Source organism: Helianthus annuus, chromosome 11 (assembly GCF_002127325.2).
Source record: "Helianthus annuus cultivar XRQ/B chromosome 11, HanXRQr2.0-SUNRISE, whole genome shotgun sequence".
Classification (NCBI taxonomy): domain Eukaryota; kingdom Viridiplantae; phylum Streptophyta; class Magnoliopsida; order Asterales; family Asteraceae; genus Helianthus; species Helianthus annuus.
The window spans coordinates 129,709,403-129,725,235 of NC_035443.2; the positions used below are offsets into that span (position 1 = coordinate 129,709,403).

General features: G+C 34.7%; 1 protein-coding gene and 1 long non-coding RNA gene across 2 annotated transcripts; both read right to left on the minus strand.

The window, feature by feature from the left end:
* Window positions 1-8,774: 8,774 nt before the first annotated feature.
* Window positions 8,775-9,276, minus strand: LOC110880828. Its single transcript, XR_002559469.2, has 2 exons — window positions 9,132-9,276; window positions 8,775-9,055 (listed from the first exon to the last, which is right to left on the minus strand). It is a non-coding gene; the product is annotated as an uncharacterized LOC110880828 (long non-coding RNA).
* Window positions 9,277-11,008: 1,732 nt separating this feature from the next.
* On the minus strand, window positions 11,009-14,696 carry LOC110884086 (chromatin remodeling protein EBS). Its single transcript, XM_022131748.2, has 5 exons — window positions 14,451-14,696; window positions 12,685-13,027; window positions 12,515-12,583; window positions 11,653-11,788; window positions 11,009-11,255 (listed from the first exon to the last, which is right to left on the minus strand). The coding sequence occupies exons 1-5, from the start codon at window positions 14,521-14,523 to the stop codon at window positions 11,229-11,231; spliced, it is 648 nt and encodes a 215-aa protein (XP_021987440.1). The 5' UTR covers window positions 14,524-14,696; the 3' UTR covers window positions 11,009-11,228.
* Window positions 14,697-15,833: the final 1,137 nt, after the last annotated feature.

Below are 15,833 nucleotides of genomic sequence, written 5' to 3' on the forward strand. Positions count from 1 at the left end.
CTCACCTGAATGTAACTTGATTTATAGATTATGAACGAAGATATTAGGTATACTCCATGTGAGGTTATGTATATAAGAAAGCCCACTGCAATTAGGTGAGTCTCAATAAGAATTGCATGTTATGAAAATGTCTATGTATATATGTATTAAGAAAATGAAGGATGAAGTTAGGGGATAAATAAAAATATGTTTTCGAACCGAAAATATAGTATATTGGTGAGGAAACACAGAATTACGATGAGGTTAAACTGTGGGGTTGTTTCTCCTGTGGGTTCAGTCTCCTTTCTTACTCGTAGAAATGACCTGGATCCTGCAAAACAGCAACACCGTTAGTCTCGTTAAGAGGGGAATATGGAGGTTTCCCTCTTAACCAGGCTCCGGCGTGAGAATAAGTACTGTTCTGAGGGAGAATAAACAGTGTGTGTTGAGTGTGTGTTGAGTGTGTGAGTATAGAGAGCCAGATGGATCAACCTGAACGATGAAGGGTCCTATTTATAGCCGGAGGGTGAAGGAGGGAGGAACAGTTGTGCCAGCTGTGGTCGCGCGCCAGCTGTCCGACCAAGGGGAATATCCCTTTGGTCTCCTCTGTCATGGTCAGTGTAGTGGTACACGTGGCGCGCTTACATTTGCTCATTTTGGAGACCTCGTACTGGCGTTGTCGGTCTGCTCCTTGATTTGTTGCAGGCCTACATGGCAGTCGATGACTGGTGACACGTTTTGTCCTTCTTGTCGGACGGAGCATCTTTGGTGCCACCTTGACGTCTTCCAGAAGCTTCTAGAAGCTTCTGGATTACCTTGCTGATGTAGACGCCATGTAGGATAAAAAGGTGGTGTGGTCCTTGCCATGTAGGCAAGGAATTGGGACCATACATCTTCAATTGGATAGGACTCTGCTGTGATTATATGAACATACAAATAAAAATATACGGGTCGAACGTATTCGAATTTATATAAAACATATTATACTAATAATTATAAGCCAAGAATAGAAAAAAGAATTATACTTTGAGTAAAAGCCTAGAAAACAAGCTTTCATTAAGAATAATCATAGCTTGAAACTACTTTCGTCTCACCGTGAGTGGATTTAAGTGGATGTCTCACAAATATATATGTCTTATTTACATTTAAATATTTAATTCTCGCTAATAAATTGACACTGCAATTAAAATTTGTAAGATAGCTCATACGACCTGATACACTAACACGATCACGATATCAGTTTTGAGTTGTCAGATCTAACTCATTTACTAAACCTGTCGTTTTCAGATTGACCTGTTTAACCCGTTTAATAAAATAGTTCGACCCATTGACTTCTTTAATTAAATATGTCGACCACTAACCTGTTTAACCCATCTGTTTTTGCAACCAGTAAACCCGATTAAAATGTTTACAACTTTATTATGTGTCAACATACAATTTGTGTTCAAGTTATACAATTTTAGGTGTGTATGGTATAGATTTTTGGATTTTTGGACACACACAATCAGAAAAACACAAAAAGACTAGGAGCCGATTAATGGTGTGATTCTAGCCATAACATAGGCAAAACTGTAGGAAATAGGTTCACCTTTTGTAAAATATAATTACAAAATATATCATAACGAGACTCTCGTTATTCGTAGGAAATATCATTGTAGAATACCGGTTGCAATAACTAAATAAAAAAATATAAATATAATTATATATACCAATCTTGATTCAAGCCGCATCTCTGGTGGGTCCTTCACGCACACTTGATAGCATCCTAGACTCGAGTATTCATCATCTTGAGTCTTGAAAAATACTCCTTGACTGCAACAAAGAGCACACTAAAACGTTGACGATTTTGGTTGAGGCACGTGTTCAACACGCTTCCCTTAAAACAGATTTCGCGCCTCTACTAAAGATGACGCGTCTGTTTCCCAGGGTACAACAGCCGAAGCAGTCTGTACTGCCGGAGATGGCTCACCGGCCCAAGGTTACATCCGGTAATTGTAGTGTTTGAACTCATGTGGTGGAAACAAGTAGAGAGTACTCATCTCTCTAGTTGGTGTTCAAGTGTTCATACTACTTCTAGTATTCTTCATGTATCAAGCAATACCCTATTCTTGTTGTAACAAAAAGAAAGGCACATAGCCTACTATTTGAATAAGACTAGTGAAAGGATTCACTTAATTATTCACTTAATTAGTCACTTAATTAGAGACTTAAAACTCTAATAAAACTAATTAAATACTCAAGAGTTACTCTTTTATTTACCACATGAATATTCTAATTAATATTTATAATTTCATTAAATTATAAATATATTTAATATCCATTCACCAAATTTCCAACAATCCCCCACATGAATGGAGATCATTCAAAACACTTAAAATTTCCAATGTAACCTCGACAGTTGAGTTTTGCATACGATAGGTAGGTGTTACCCTTTGAACCTTCGCTCATGAAATGCACTTAGCCCACTAGCTCTGAGTAGATCTCGATGTCTTTGAACTCGTCTGCCGTTTGTGTAGACGACAATACACTTCACACAAGACTCTCCCTAGCCGGGTCATCTCCTCATAATCGTGTCCAATAATGGTCATAGAACACTTTCCTGGTTCTGCGAGAGCTCTAGGAATTGTGCCCTCAATTCCATTCGAAGCGACCCCACTTCTCTCTAACATAGGTGATTCTCCTTAGATCATTAAAAGCATTGTGGTTATCATGATCTATCCAAATCATTTACCACATATTATGCTTAGCCTCATACTTGTCACTTTTAGGAATGGACTAGGAAGTTTATTAATCTTTATAATAAACTACCTTATTAAATGCGTAGGGTTATTCCCCCACAATGACCTCGCTTATTCATACAATTAGGTTTTCCTATTGAACTCAATTCTTGGGATCTCCAGTCTACTGAGTTAGGTTTCCATCATATGAACTTCATTTTTCAAGGGCTTCAGTCCCATTCCACAACTTGATCTCTAATAAACCCTCAGGTTGTTGGATCCATAACATTAGCAAATAACTTTGCGTATTTGAGATCAGTTGTCATGATGTGTTCTTAACTCGTAAGTTAACTTTGCCTATTGTCAACTTCTAAGACTATAACCTCAGTGGCCATCTGAATCTGGTTATAACATATGTCTTCGTAAGATACGTGTATCATTTAAGGCAAACACATCTCCATCATACACTACGACCTTTGTGTCCTCCACTTAGTCGTCTATTTGCAATGTTAGATTGGATTACAAAATCCTTATTGCTAAAAACAAATGCAAGACACCCCCCACATTTAAGTGTTATTGGATAACATTTAGACGTGTTAATGAGAACCATTTCTACATACCCTTATAGGGTTGTTTCTTAAATGGTTCCTCCCCCACATTTCTTGCCATTTGATCAACATTTCCGTAACACCACTTATGGCGACATTTATACATATATGATTGAACAAGACCAACCTTGTTGTATCAGTGAATTCAACTCATATTGCATTAGCTTACACAAGCTTCCGAGCTGACCAAAGCAACACATGCCATTGTCATAAGTTTGTCACCAACTTAGAATAATTCTAATTTAGCATCTAGAATAAGCTTAGACAATGAGTTCTCCTCATTAGCTTTTCGAATAAACTCTTAAAAGTTACATGTCATTTCCTTATAATGAATGAAAATTCTCTTTCAACTTTGTCCATACACAAATTCTTTTTGTGTTCATACACATTTGAATGTTTAGAGTTAATTAGTCTCCGTCAAGACCCATAATTAACCAAGTACTAGTCTAGCATGCTTTAGACTACAATACTTTAGCATGTGAACAGAAGATGCATCATTCTGATTCTTCACAGCCCTAAGGATATCATAATATCACTTTGCAACATTCATCCCTTGTTAAGACAAAATAATGAGACTTATTCATAATCCTAAAACATCAATATTTAGGAAGGTCTCACAAATTATTATATATAGCACATAGCTAAATTTCATCATTCATTTAAGGAACATAACTTGATTACCTTTGATCTCCAACAATCTACCATTGACTCATAAGTACTTAAACATAAGTCTTAATGCAAGTCACTTGGTGAACACATTCATCACCAACAAGATGAATGTTCCTTGTCTACACTCACTATTATGTGTGAGATAGAATCAACTAGATCGACACTCAACAACATGGCATTCATAATTTTGCCATAAGTGATTTGCACACATCTATTGTTACTCATTAGGAGATATGTATATTTAGGATGCTCTCCCAAATGAAGGTAAAATCTCCATATAGATCTAACAATAATCAAGTGGTAGACGCATCTACTTATAAATCTCGCAAGATTTATTAAAGGTATACAATAACATATAGTACTTTTACTTTCATATGTTAGAATTCACACTTGTGAATTTTTCAATGACTTCTAATGAAGTATGCGACATGAATGTCGTTAGTGTATTTCATCTCAATACACTCACTACGTTCTTTCATTACTCATTCATGATGTGGTTATACATTTGATGTTTCGTCTTTGACTTTTAGTCAATGTAACAACTCTCAAGTTGTTTATGTCCAAGTATTTTCATGTGCTATCCGTTTAAAATCATATTCTTTTAAACAATATATAACCGACGTTATAATTATTTTCCACAAAAATAATTTATATGTCACAACCATTAGTGATTTATTTCTTTGTAAAAAATTGCATGTGTTATCCGAAGATATTGAACACAAAACAATAAAATACATTGGAAACTAAATCATAAGTGGCAATCACTTTTGAAATTTAAACGGAAGCATAGACAATATGTAGACATCAAATAGCAAAGTGCTTTTATCTTCAACACTTTATAATCTGACCGAAATCTTCTCAACAATATCGTCCCATGGCATGTCTTGAGGTACTCCCTCAATAAGACTCCATGCACTTGTAAGTACAAGTTCCCCATTTCGTGTTTAAACTTTAAACTTGGACAATTATGCTCAAAACAACACCAAGTTGTTACAAATACTACATTTAAGTAATAAACTTGAACAATTAAATTTGTTCACAACAACACCAAGTTGTTTTTCACCAAATAACATTTTCTAACATGCATGTTAAAAAAACGTTATAACAAGTACATTATAGAATCGAACGTTTACATAAAACGTTTTCCAAAGATATAGTTTATAAAATAAACCATTTCTCATCATCTTTAATGCTCACATAGGCAATTAAATGTTTACATAAAATATTTCTGTTCCTTATGAACAATCTCTAACCTCATATTCGTGATACACATTTTCTAACACACGTGTTAGAAAATTTAAGTCATTTTATATATATCAAACATGACCAAATTAGAGCATTAAATGTCATCATTAAAACTCATCAAATATCATCATTAAAACTCTACTCAAGAGTTTCACCAAATGAAGAGTTAAGAGTCTCAATAATTATATACTTAAACTCTAATAAAACTCATCAAATGTCATCATTAAAACTCTAGTAAAGAGTTTCACCATATGAAGAGTTAAGAGTTTCAATAATTATAGACTTAAACTCTAATAAAACTCATCAAATATCATCATTAAAACTCTACTCAAGAGTTTCACCATATGAAGAGTTAAGAGTCTCAATAATTATAAATTTAAACTCTAATAAAACTCATCAAATGTCATCATTAAAACTCTAGTAAAAGTCTCACTTTATTAGAGATTTTATTAGAGAAATAAACTCTAATAAAAACTAATAAATTGACTTGAAACTCTCCCTAAGAGTTTATCTTCCATATGAAGAGTCTAGTAAATGATTTTAATTCCATTAAATTCATATAACTACCACACCATCACTTTATGGTGATTTAATTCCTTGAAGCCAATCAACCATTAACTTCAATGTATGACATTTTATTTCTAAATCATACAAAGCATTAAAACAATACTATAACAAATTGCTTATATAAAATGTCAACATAAAACATTTCAAAGCATTTGTATTTTAACCATTTTTAACAATCATGTTAAAATGAAAGAAATTCTAACGCGCACGTTAGAAATATTAACATTTCCACAAAATGTTAATTCGACTTGCTAAAAACACATATATGGTTCAAATAAATAAGTCATTTCTAATACACCATTAGAAACTAAACAATTAAAAAATTGCTTCAAACTAACGTGTTTCACGAACGTTTCTAACACATATGTTAGAAAACAAATGATTACAAAAATCATTATAAGACTTATTTGTTCATATCAATCCATGGGTGGATGAATAGTCTACTTTAAATAGAGACTTAATTAGAGACATAAAACTCTAATCAAGTAACATAAAACTCTTATTTAAAGTAATAAAAAACTCAACTTAGGAGAGTTTAACGTTTACAAAAAACATATGGTTTACACCAATAATTCCGGTCTAACACACATGTTAGAGAATTTAACGTTTACAAAAAACGTATGGTTGACACCAATAATTCCAGTCTAACACACATGTTAGAGAATTTAACGTTTACAAAAAACGTATGGTTTACACTAATAAACCCGATCTAACACAAAAGTTAGAAAAATTAACGATTCCCAAAATCGTTTAAAAACCAAACGGTTGAACCAAAACCATTCGTTTTGTACCACGGTATAGGATTTAAGATTGTATCTCAATCTCAAGAAATCCAAACACAACAAGTTGTACCACATACATATTTCTCAAAAGAAAATATTTACAATATCATAATCTTTAATATATATATATATATATATATATATATTTTATTATAAATCCTTTTGTGAACCCAAAATCCTTATAAATAAGGTTTTAAGATTGTAGCAACAATCTCATGAAATCTGTTTTAAGTTTGTAGGAAATAGGTTCACCTTTTGTAAAATATAATTACAAAATATATCATAACGAGACTCTCGTTATTCGTAGGAAATATCATTGTACAATACCGGTTGCAATAACTAAATAAAAGAATATAAATATAATTATATATACCAATCTTGATTCAAGCCGCATCTCTGGTGGGTCCTTCACGCACACTTGATAGCATCCTAGACTCGAGTATTCATCATCTTGAGTCTTGAAAAATACTCCTTGACTGCAACAAAGAGCACATTAAAACGTTGAAGATTTTGGTTGAGGCACGTGTTCAACACGCTTCCCTTAAAACAGATTTCGCGCCTCTACTAAAGATGACGCGTCTGTTTCCCAGGGTACAACAGCCGAAGCAGTCTGTACTGCCGGAGATGGCTCACCGGCCCAAGGTTACATCCGGTAATTGTAGTGTTTGAACTCATGTGGTGGAAACAAGTAGAGAGTACTCATCTCTCTAGTTGGTGTTCAAGTGTTCATACTACTTCTAGTATTCTTCATGTATCAAGCAATACCCTATTCTTGTTGTAACAAAAAGAAAGGCACATAGCCTACTATTTGAATAAGACTAGTGAAAGGATTCACTTAATTATTCACTTAATTAGTCACTTAATTAGAGACTTAAAACTCTAATAAAACTAATTAAATACTCAAGAGTTATTCTTTTATTTACCACATGAATATTCTAATTAATATTTATAATTTCATTAAATTATAAATATATTTAATATCCATTCACCAAATTTCCAACAAAAACTACATCAATGTACTGTAATAGGGACTTGTGATGGTATCTCATATGGGTTTGTGCTCGAATCGAGTCAACCCTCCTTGAAGATGCTATTCCCGACTCGTCCCCACTATCTCCATCTCATTATTCGCCCTTATAACGCATACATATATACATGTATGTATCGTTGTACATCCGTCAAAGAGTGCTACCCTCGGCTTCAACTTCATGACACCTACTAATGGTCTCTTTACCATCGAAGAGTGTTATCCTCGGCTTACCTTCTTCTAACAGTCATCATAATCAATTTAAAGTGTTCGGAAAACCATCTTGATTATAATCATTTAATGTGAAATTAATAAGATTTGACAAAACACATACGAATAAATGTACAACCTAACTATTTATGATTATATGGACATGAGCATTATCCTATAAGCCATATTAATCATTTGACAAAACTCTATTATGATTAGGGTTGTAAATCGTGTCGTTCGACGGCATGGCCGGCTTGTAAGACTTATCAATCTAGGCTTAGGCCTAGGGCCACCAAAAAACAAGGGCCTCCAATTTTATTTTCATTCATATATTAGACTTGTTTTTGCCATTTAAACAACGTTTCTAGGCCCAAGATTTAGGATTTCCACTAGGAGTCTGCATTGTCCACGCACACAACACATCTACCCTAGTTACTTGGAGCGTCTTTTAAGTAACCAATGTGAAACTAATTGGTCGGATTGAGCGGGCCAAGATTAGGAAAAATCGTCGCTGTGGTTATTCAGTGTCTCAAATCTCAATTCCTTTATACCAATTAAATAGGGTCTTGACTTTGTAGTTCGCTTAGGGCCTCCAAAAACGTTGGAACGGCCTTGTTCGTCGGGCTTTGGATTGGCGGGTTAAACTGTTTAACCCGAAGACGACCTCTTTATATGTACAAAACATCAACCCTAACTCACACACACTTATAATCTTGTATCCCAAACAGGGCCCGTTAACCTATCTATCTAAACGTATCAAATGGGTTGACAAGTATTAATCAATTTGCAAACGTGCTAATCGGGTCAGTTGGTAGTAGAAAATGGGTTAAACAGCTTAGCAGGTCAACCCCTTTAATACAAAATGTGTTAAGTAGGTTGGCCTACTAGGTTTACAGGTCGCCGCAAAAATAATAAATTTATCAAACGAGTTAGACATATAACAACCCAAAACCTAAGTATTTCCGAGTCGTGTCGAAACATCCAAAAGTGACATTTTACCTACCAAAGTGAAACCATAACCATGCTAACAATACAACATAATTGACAAACACAAACATTTTCTTTGAGTCATTTCATCGAACACCTAACGCTCATGTGGAAAAACAAAATAAAAAACAACACCAAATGAAATCTATGGGAGCTTATTCCATAATACTCACTGCATACATGAAATCCCTAATTAACTTTCTTCAATTGCTCTGGTTTCCCCGTTGGTTGTTTCGCCGTAGCTAATTTATAAATGGCAAAAACCTTCAATGATAACCCATAAGAAATTAGAGATCTGATTAAACCCAATGAATAAAAATTATAAAAGTTAACGAAGTACCAATGCAATGACGTGAATAGCGATCAAGACAAGCGTCACGAACGTTGTTGCCTCCAGGATCCATGGCTGATCGGAGTTCTTGTGCTGGATTGCCATTTTTATGATTGTGTGAGATGAGGATTTAGGATTTGGAAGTTAATATATTTTATAATTTATAAAGTATGTAAAATTATTAACCATAATTAAATTTTTTATATTAATTCATGTTACTGTTAATGTTGGTAAAAAAGAAGGTTTAAATTTTAAGCGAATTGGAAATAAATAATCTCACACAACTCAATTTGGCCGATAATAATCCGAACTGGTCATTTTTTTTTTTTTTTGTGTAAAATAGTCTGCCGTTAAATAGCTTAACGGAGTTAAGTTTTTTTTTTCCGAATTACAAACCGATGTTTTAGGGCTTTTGATCAGAACGAGGATACGAGTCGATTGATGTGAAACTTACCTCGAAATGGCTTGATTTTTGTTAATTGGAAGTTTAAACACCCGAATTAAAGCATCATTTTCGTGGGTTGGGGCAGTATTTCGAGGTAAGTTTTACATCAATCGACTCGTATCCTCGTTCTGATCAAAAGCCCTAAAACATCGGTTTGTAATTCGGAAAAAAAAAACTTAACTCCGTTAAGCTATTTTAACGGGGTGTACCTATTGGCACACCCATTTGCCTATCTACACACTTTAAAAGATGTTTTTTGTCCTTATATGCATACCCTGCAGTGTCGAACTGTGTCCAAAACGCGGCGTTTTGGTCCGGTTAACCTAACAAAGACTGACGGGTTTCTGACGGGTCTGTTGAACGGACCAAAACGCCGAGCTTTGGCCGCGTTTTGGTCCTGTCAACCAGACAAAAGACTGACACCCGGTCTGGTTGACAGGACCAAAACGCGGCCAAAGCTCGGCGTTTTGGTCCGGTCAACAGACCCGTCAGACACCCGTCAGTCTTTGTCTGGTTAACCGGACCAAAACGCCGCGTTTTGGCCACAGTTCGACACTGCAGGGTTTGCATATAAGGACAAAAAACACATTTTTAGGATGACTATCTACACACCAAGTGTGTAGATAGTTTGGACCATTTTAACGGCGGACTATTTTACAAAAAAATTGACCAGTTCGGATTATTATCAGCCAAATTGAGTTAGGTGGGATTATTTATTTCCAATTTGCCTAAATTTTATTTTTAACCGTAAATTCCGACTTAAAGTTATTAAATAATTATTAGAATTAATTAAATGGTTAGTACGTGTGGTTTATCTACTTTTGCAAATTGTTTCACCACTAGTACTTTTGGTTGTAGAATTACTTACATGGTTGGTACCTGTGATGTACTAATGGTGAAATCATTTTGTAAACGTTAGTACCAATGGTGTAATTTAAAAAAAAAATAGGTATGAAAATGGCAAAATATGAAAACCACAGGTACTAACCATGTAATTAATTCTAATTATTATTTGGTACTTATTGATTCAGTTGAGTGCTTGTGATTTGCGAACCATTTCTGTTTGAGCCCGTCTGTCTCAACAGCGTACAGCTGAACCAGGTAACCGGCCAAGATCAGCAGCACAAACATTTTTATTTGACCGGTTATGTCATCATACAACGGTTGGCATTTGTGAACCATTTTTATTTGAGCCTGTCGGTTTCAACAGTTTACGGTTGAACTAGACAACCAGGATCAGCAGCACAAACACAAAACACAGAACTAGCTTGACCGGTAATATCATCACACAATGCGAACACAACACAATAGTACTCAGCTTTTCCTTGATTGTTTAACAGCTATATCAAAACTAGGTTCGCTAATCGTGTTGGATTGATGGGTTTAATAAACAGGTTATATTGACCCTAATCAAAACCAGCTTAACCCAATTGCATCAAAATTCGACCCAAGTGCACCAAGACTGAATTAACAGAAATCAACAATACCCCAAAGGATCCACCGAATTTGGAACATACGAATTCTCAAATTACAAGGCAAGGAGTTAAAGACTCGTAAATACAGTTTAAAACTACGAGTTTTTTTTAGCAGGGGCATAAGATTATCTGTATGTACAAACACCCATAACACATGGTACAACCTTCTTCAGGCACAGGTGTAAATCACCGCTTTTGGCGTTTGTTTTCCACCTGAAAAACAACCAACCTATAGAAATTAGAATCAAGCGCATACAAAACCGCATGGAACAAACAATATTAACCCGTTTTGAGTCTAAGCTCAAGCACGTGTGACTTAACGGAGCTCGAGCTCGCCCTCACCTCATCCAGTTGGGTCAGGCAAACTCCAAACACTTTTTATTATTTTATTGCAAATGCTTAGAAAACTACATTTTACAATAGTGAACGTAACGTTTTATAACGAAACTAATTAGAAATGCATATAGGATGACTTTAAAGCTTCGACCAGTTTGACCAGCACGACCTTTACATTTAGTTCTGACACCATACAAATATATAATAAATTGGTTTCGAATTGGACTATAATACACGAAGATATGAAACAAGTTCAATTAAAATACGATCATACCTTGCCATTGGCCAGACCAGACGCAGAACTCTTATTGTGAGGTCTCTTACCATCTATGGATGAACATTCATAGCACATAAAGCTATCTAGTTGCTTTGCCTGCTCAATGGTCATATTTAAACAGCCCGGATGATACCTGCAAACAAAGAGGCCGGTCAAATTATTATGGGCTATTTATGGCACCGAAGCGATAGGGTCGCCACAGACAATGCAAAAGGCAAACGCGTAGTATTTATATGATATTTTCTATATTTATGATAGATGTCTATCATCACTTACCCTAAATTTAGATATATATAACCTCTATACACGGTTTATTAAAAAACTAGTTTTACTACCCACCATGTGTTGTAAACGTATGATAACTCAAATTTATATTGTCAAATAAAAACGTATTAGATTCGACCTTATTTGTTTTCAAACAAAATTTACGTCAAAACGTAGACCAACTCAAAATGTACATAAAAAATCATTTTATAATTGACCCAACTCGTTTTCAAACAAAAATTACGTTAAAGCGTAGATGAACTCGAATTTATATTGACACGTCAATAAAAGTATAAACGTAAGAAATTAATCTTAGGTAAGCTCGAAACTTTAAAAATTTGAGGGAGTCAAAGTCACATTTACAAAGTTTAAAGGGTTAGCTTTGACATCATAGCAAAGTTTAGGGGAAGAATGTGTTAAAGAGAAGTTAGCAAGTATGGGGCCCTTTTGTCAAGGTAGAAAGTAGAAGGGTCATTTTTGTCAAGTTAAAAATCTGAAGGGTAAATTTTGTCAATTTAGAAAAGTTGGGGTGTTTTTTTGTCGAATCAGTGGTGAATTTTGTCAATTTAAGATGATATATATACATGTGTCATACCAGTCTTTGCAAGCTTCACATTGTACCATCAAGTCATCAGGGTTATACGGCATCTCGCATTTGCAATACCTTCAAAAGTCAAAACAAAAGTCATAATAACAATAATCGAAAACCACATAGCATAATCGAACTTAACGGATCAACAAACGTGAAAAAAGTGAAACGCGTACACGGCAACGCGATCAGGAGTGAACCCTCCAGTTGCAGCCTTATACTCAAACCGACAAAAGTAGTCCTCGGGTCCAACATCCTCGAGCTTGGTGTAATTCTTGAAAGTATGAACAATACATTTGTCTTCAATTGTATGAGCACTTTGAACGTCATAATGATCCGAGAGAAATAACTCTTTAATCCCATGAAATTGTCTTCTTCCCCCCATTGATTCTTCGGGACGATAATACCATCGAACTCGGACCTTCACGTTTCCCTTGACGTCAGCCTCGATGCTCTCAACACGAGCCACGTATGGGGCTTTCTCGTTTTCGGCAGATCTCATCAACACAGAATCCCCGACTTCAAAAACATATGAAAAGCGAATGAACATTCAGTAAGAAGAGTGTATTGTTTACGTAAATAAAGATGCATTTAAAGAACGCTAATGAAGAATACTAACTAATAACCATGTTACAACCATCACTTGTTTATGAACAATGATGAATGTTTTCCATACATAGTGCAGAACCAAGATTATCATTCGGATCAAGCAATTATTATAAAGAATACATGAGAATAACAAATTCTAGAAGATATTACACCTAAAGTTAAACATATAGATACAATAACATGCAATGATGCAAATTGTATCAATATGTTTAATTTTAGATGTAATATCTTCTAATTATGAAGAATGGTTATAAAGGATTAAAGGAAACTAATCTAACCATATTTTCTAACTATTGTAATGTCTTCTAATTATGGTAATAATGTTACAATAAACCCTAACTGGTACATTCTCTCTTAACACAAACAAATATCATAATTCAAACTAAACTTTACACACAAAAACATATAATACATTTCAACTACCAAAACACAGAAATACAAAAATCCATTCTATAATTAAATGCAACAATGCAAATGTATCTATACATATCTTCCAACTATTGTAATATCTTCTAATTATGGTAATCATGTTACTACAAAACCCTAAGTAATACATTCTCTTTTATACACACAAATACCATAAACCTTTTAAAACACTTCAAACAGAACTTACACACACACAAACATATAGACTTTAGCTACCAAAAATGAATCTTTCATCCCAACAGAAACCCAAAAACTATGCTGCAATTACATGCAACAATGCAAATGTATCTATATGTATCTTCTAAGTTCTAACTATTATAATATCTTCTAAATATGGTATTTATGTCACAATAATTTCAGCTACCAAAATAAATCTTTCAACTGCTTCAGGCTTAAAGCGCCGCCTCACATCGCTTCTTGTTTATTGTCGCTTCAAAGCAAAAAAAAAAAAAAAAAAAAAACCGTTCTCTAAAACGCCCCACGCCTCAGGCGCGCTTTTTTAAACAAATACCAATAATCATTTAAACACTTCTAACTATGGAATCATATTACAATAAACCCTAACTAATACATTCTCTTTACATACAAATACCAATAATCATTTAAACACTTCAAACTGAACTTTAAACACACAAACATATAGACTTCAGCCACCAAAAATAAAACCATAATCCACACTAAACTCACATGCAATGACACAAATATATCTACATACAAATCTCACATAAACTAGGGTTTTCATACAACCTACAACCCTAAATCCTAAAACAATTCCAAACAACATCAATAACTCAAAATCTCACAACTTCCAAAACCTAATAAACAAATCGGAACACATATCTGATCGAAAAGAATACGAATAACAGCAACAAGTAGCTACTGCTTGTTGAATTAGTGTGTGTTGTACCTCTGACTACTTTATTGGTGCCTCTGATGGTGTACGATTCCAAGTCTCGCTTGCCTGGTCTGGTTTTCGCCATTTTTGACGGAAATTAGAGATCTTTGAGGTGGAGATGATTCGGATTGCTGGATTTAGGGTTGGGATGAGGGATTTGAGGGGTTGGATTAATGAAAGAATCGATGATTTAGGAGCATTGTTGTTGTGTGTGTTCTAGGGTTCACAATTTTGTTTACGGTGGTGTGGGAGTGTGAATGTGGAATTTGTTATTTATAGCCCTAGAGATTTTTTTTTTTTTTTTATTGTGAGAATCTTCGACTTGTTATGAGAGATCTTACATTTAGGTTTTAAGGATGCACGGGGCAGTATGCGGGGAGGTAAACGGTGACCCAAGTCACTGAGTGGGAATACTGCCGCCATCCTTGCGGTGAGGCAAATTGGGAACCAAGATCGGTGTATGTTCACCGCACAAGAAATTGCACAAGGATCAAGATTTTAACGTTGGGCAACGGTCAAATGTTTAAAAAAAAATCAATTTTAACCAATATAAATAACCAACTTCAATCTAATTTTTTACCACACCCATTCTCAAACTTATACTCTAAAAATCTATCAAATACAACCAAAGCCAAACCGAGCAATGGGGCCCGTTGGTGGAAGTAACCGGACTGTGCATCAAGTACGGTCTAAATGGGGCCCGATGATGACGAAAATAATCTTTTTCAATGGCCTATACCAACAAGCGGTAAAAATTATATTTTTTAACGTTGTATATTTTTTAATTTTGTTTACTAAGTTCATATTTTTTTAACTTAATGAAATGAAATTATATTTTTCTAAAATTTTTATTTTCTAGTTAAAATTTTTATTTTTTTAACTTAATGAATGTAATTTTTATTTTCTAGTTTGAATGTAATTTTTATTTTTAATTTAATGAAATGTCTTTTATTAAATTTTTAATAATATTTGTTTAATTTATATACATGCATAATTACAACAAATAAAAAAAACAAAAAAAATAAAATAAAAAAGCAAGTCCCCTAAGAGAGGAGTGCCGCCATCAAATTGAGGGTGTGAGGGGAGTTAAGAGGGGAGTTGACATGGCGCGTGCTGATTGGGTGTGTGTAAGAGAGGGGACTCCCCTAAGAGAGGAGTGCCCCTTACACCCTAACCTTAGTCCGGTAACATTATTTTGTTTTAATCGGGCTCATGCTGGCATCAGAATTTGGCTAACGGCGTTCTCCGGGAAACCATACTACCCACTGCCAGGCAAGAACTTACGTCGCCACAAGAGAGAATCTCTCTGACGTAACATACGGTGGACTGAAACCCGGGGTGACTCGGGCTCGAACTCTTGACCTAGGGTCTGAAAAAACTAGCCTTCATTGCTTT

Bases quoted from the DNA above. Each gene is read 5' to 3' on its own strand.
- LOC110884086 (XM_022131748.2), bottom strand. From the start codon at position 14,523: ATGGCGAAAACCAGACCAGGCAAGCGAGACTTGGAATCGTACACCATC. The intron at 13,028-14,450 runs GTACAACACACA...ATGTTTTTGAAG, and splicing joins CACCAATAAAGTAGTCAGAG to TCGGGGATTCTGTGTTGATG. The intron at 11,789-12,514 runs GTATGACACATG...CTTTGTTTGCAG, and splicing joins TGTGAAGCTTGCAAAGACTG to GTATCATCCGGGCTGTTTAA.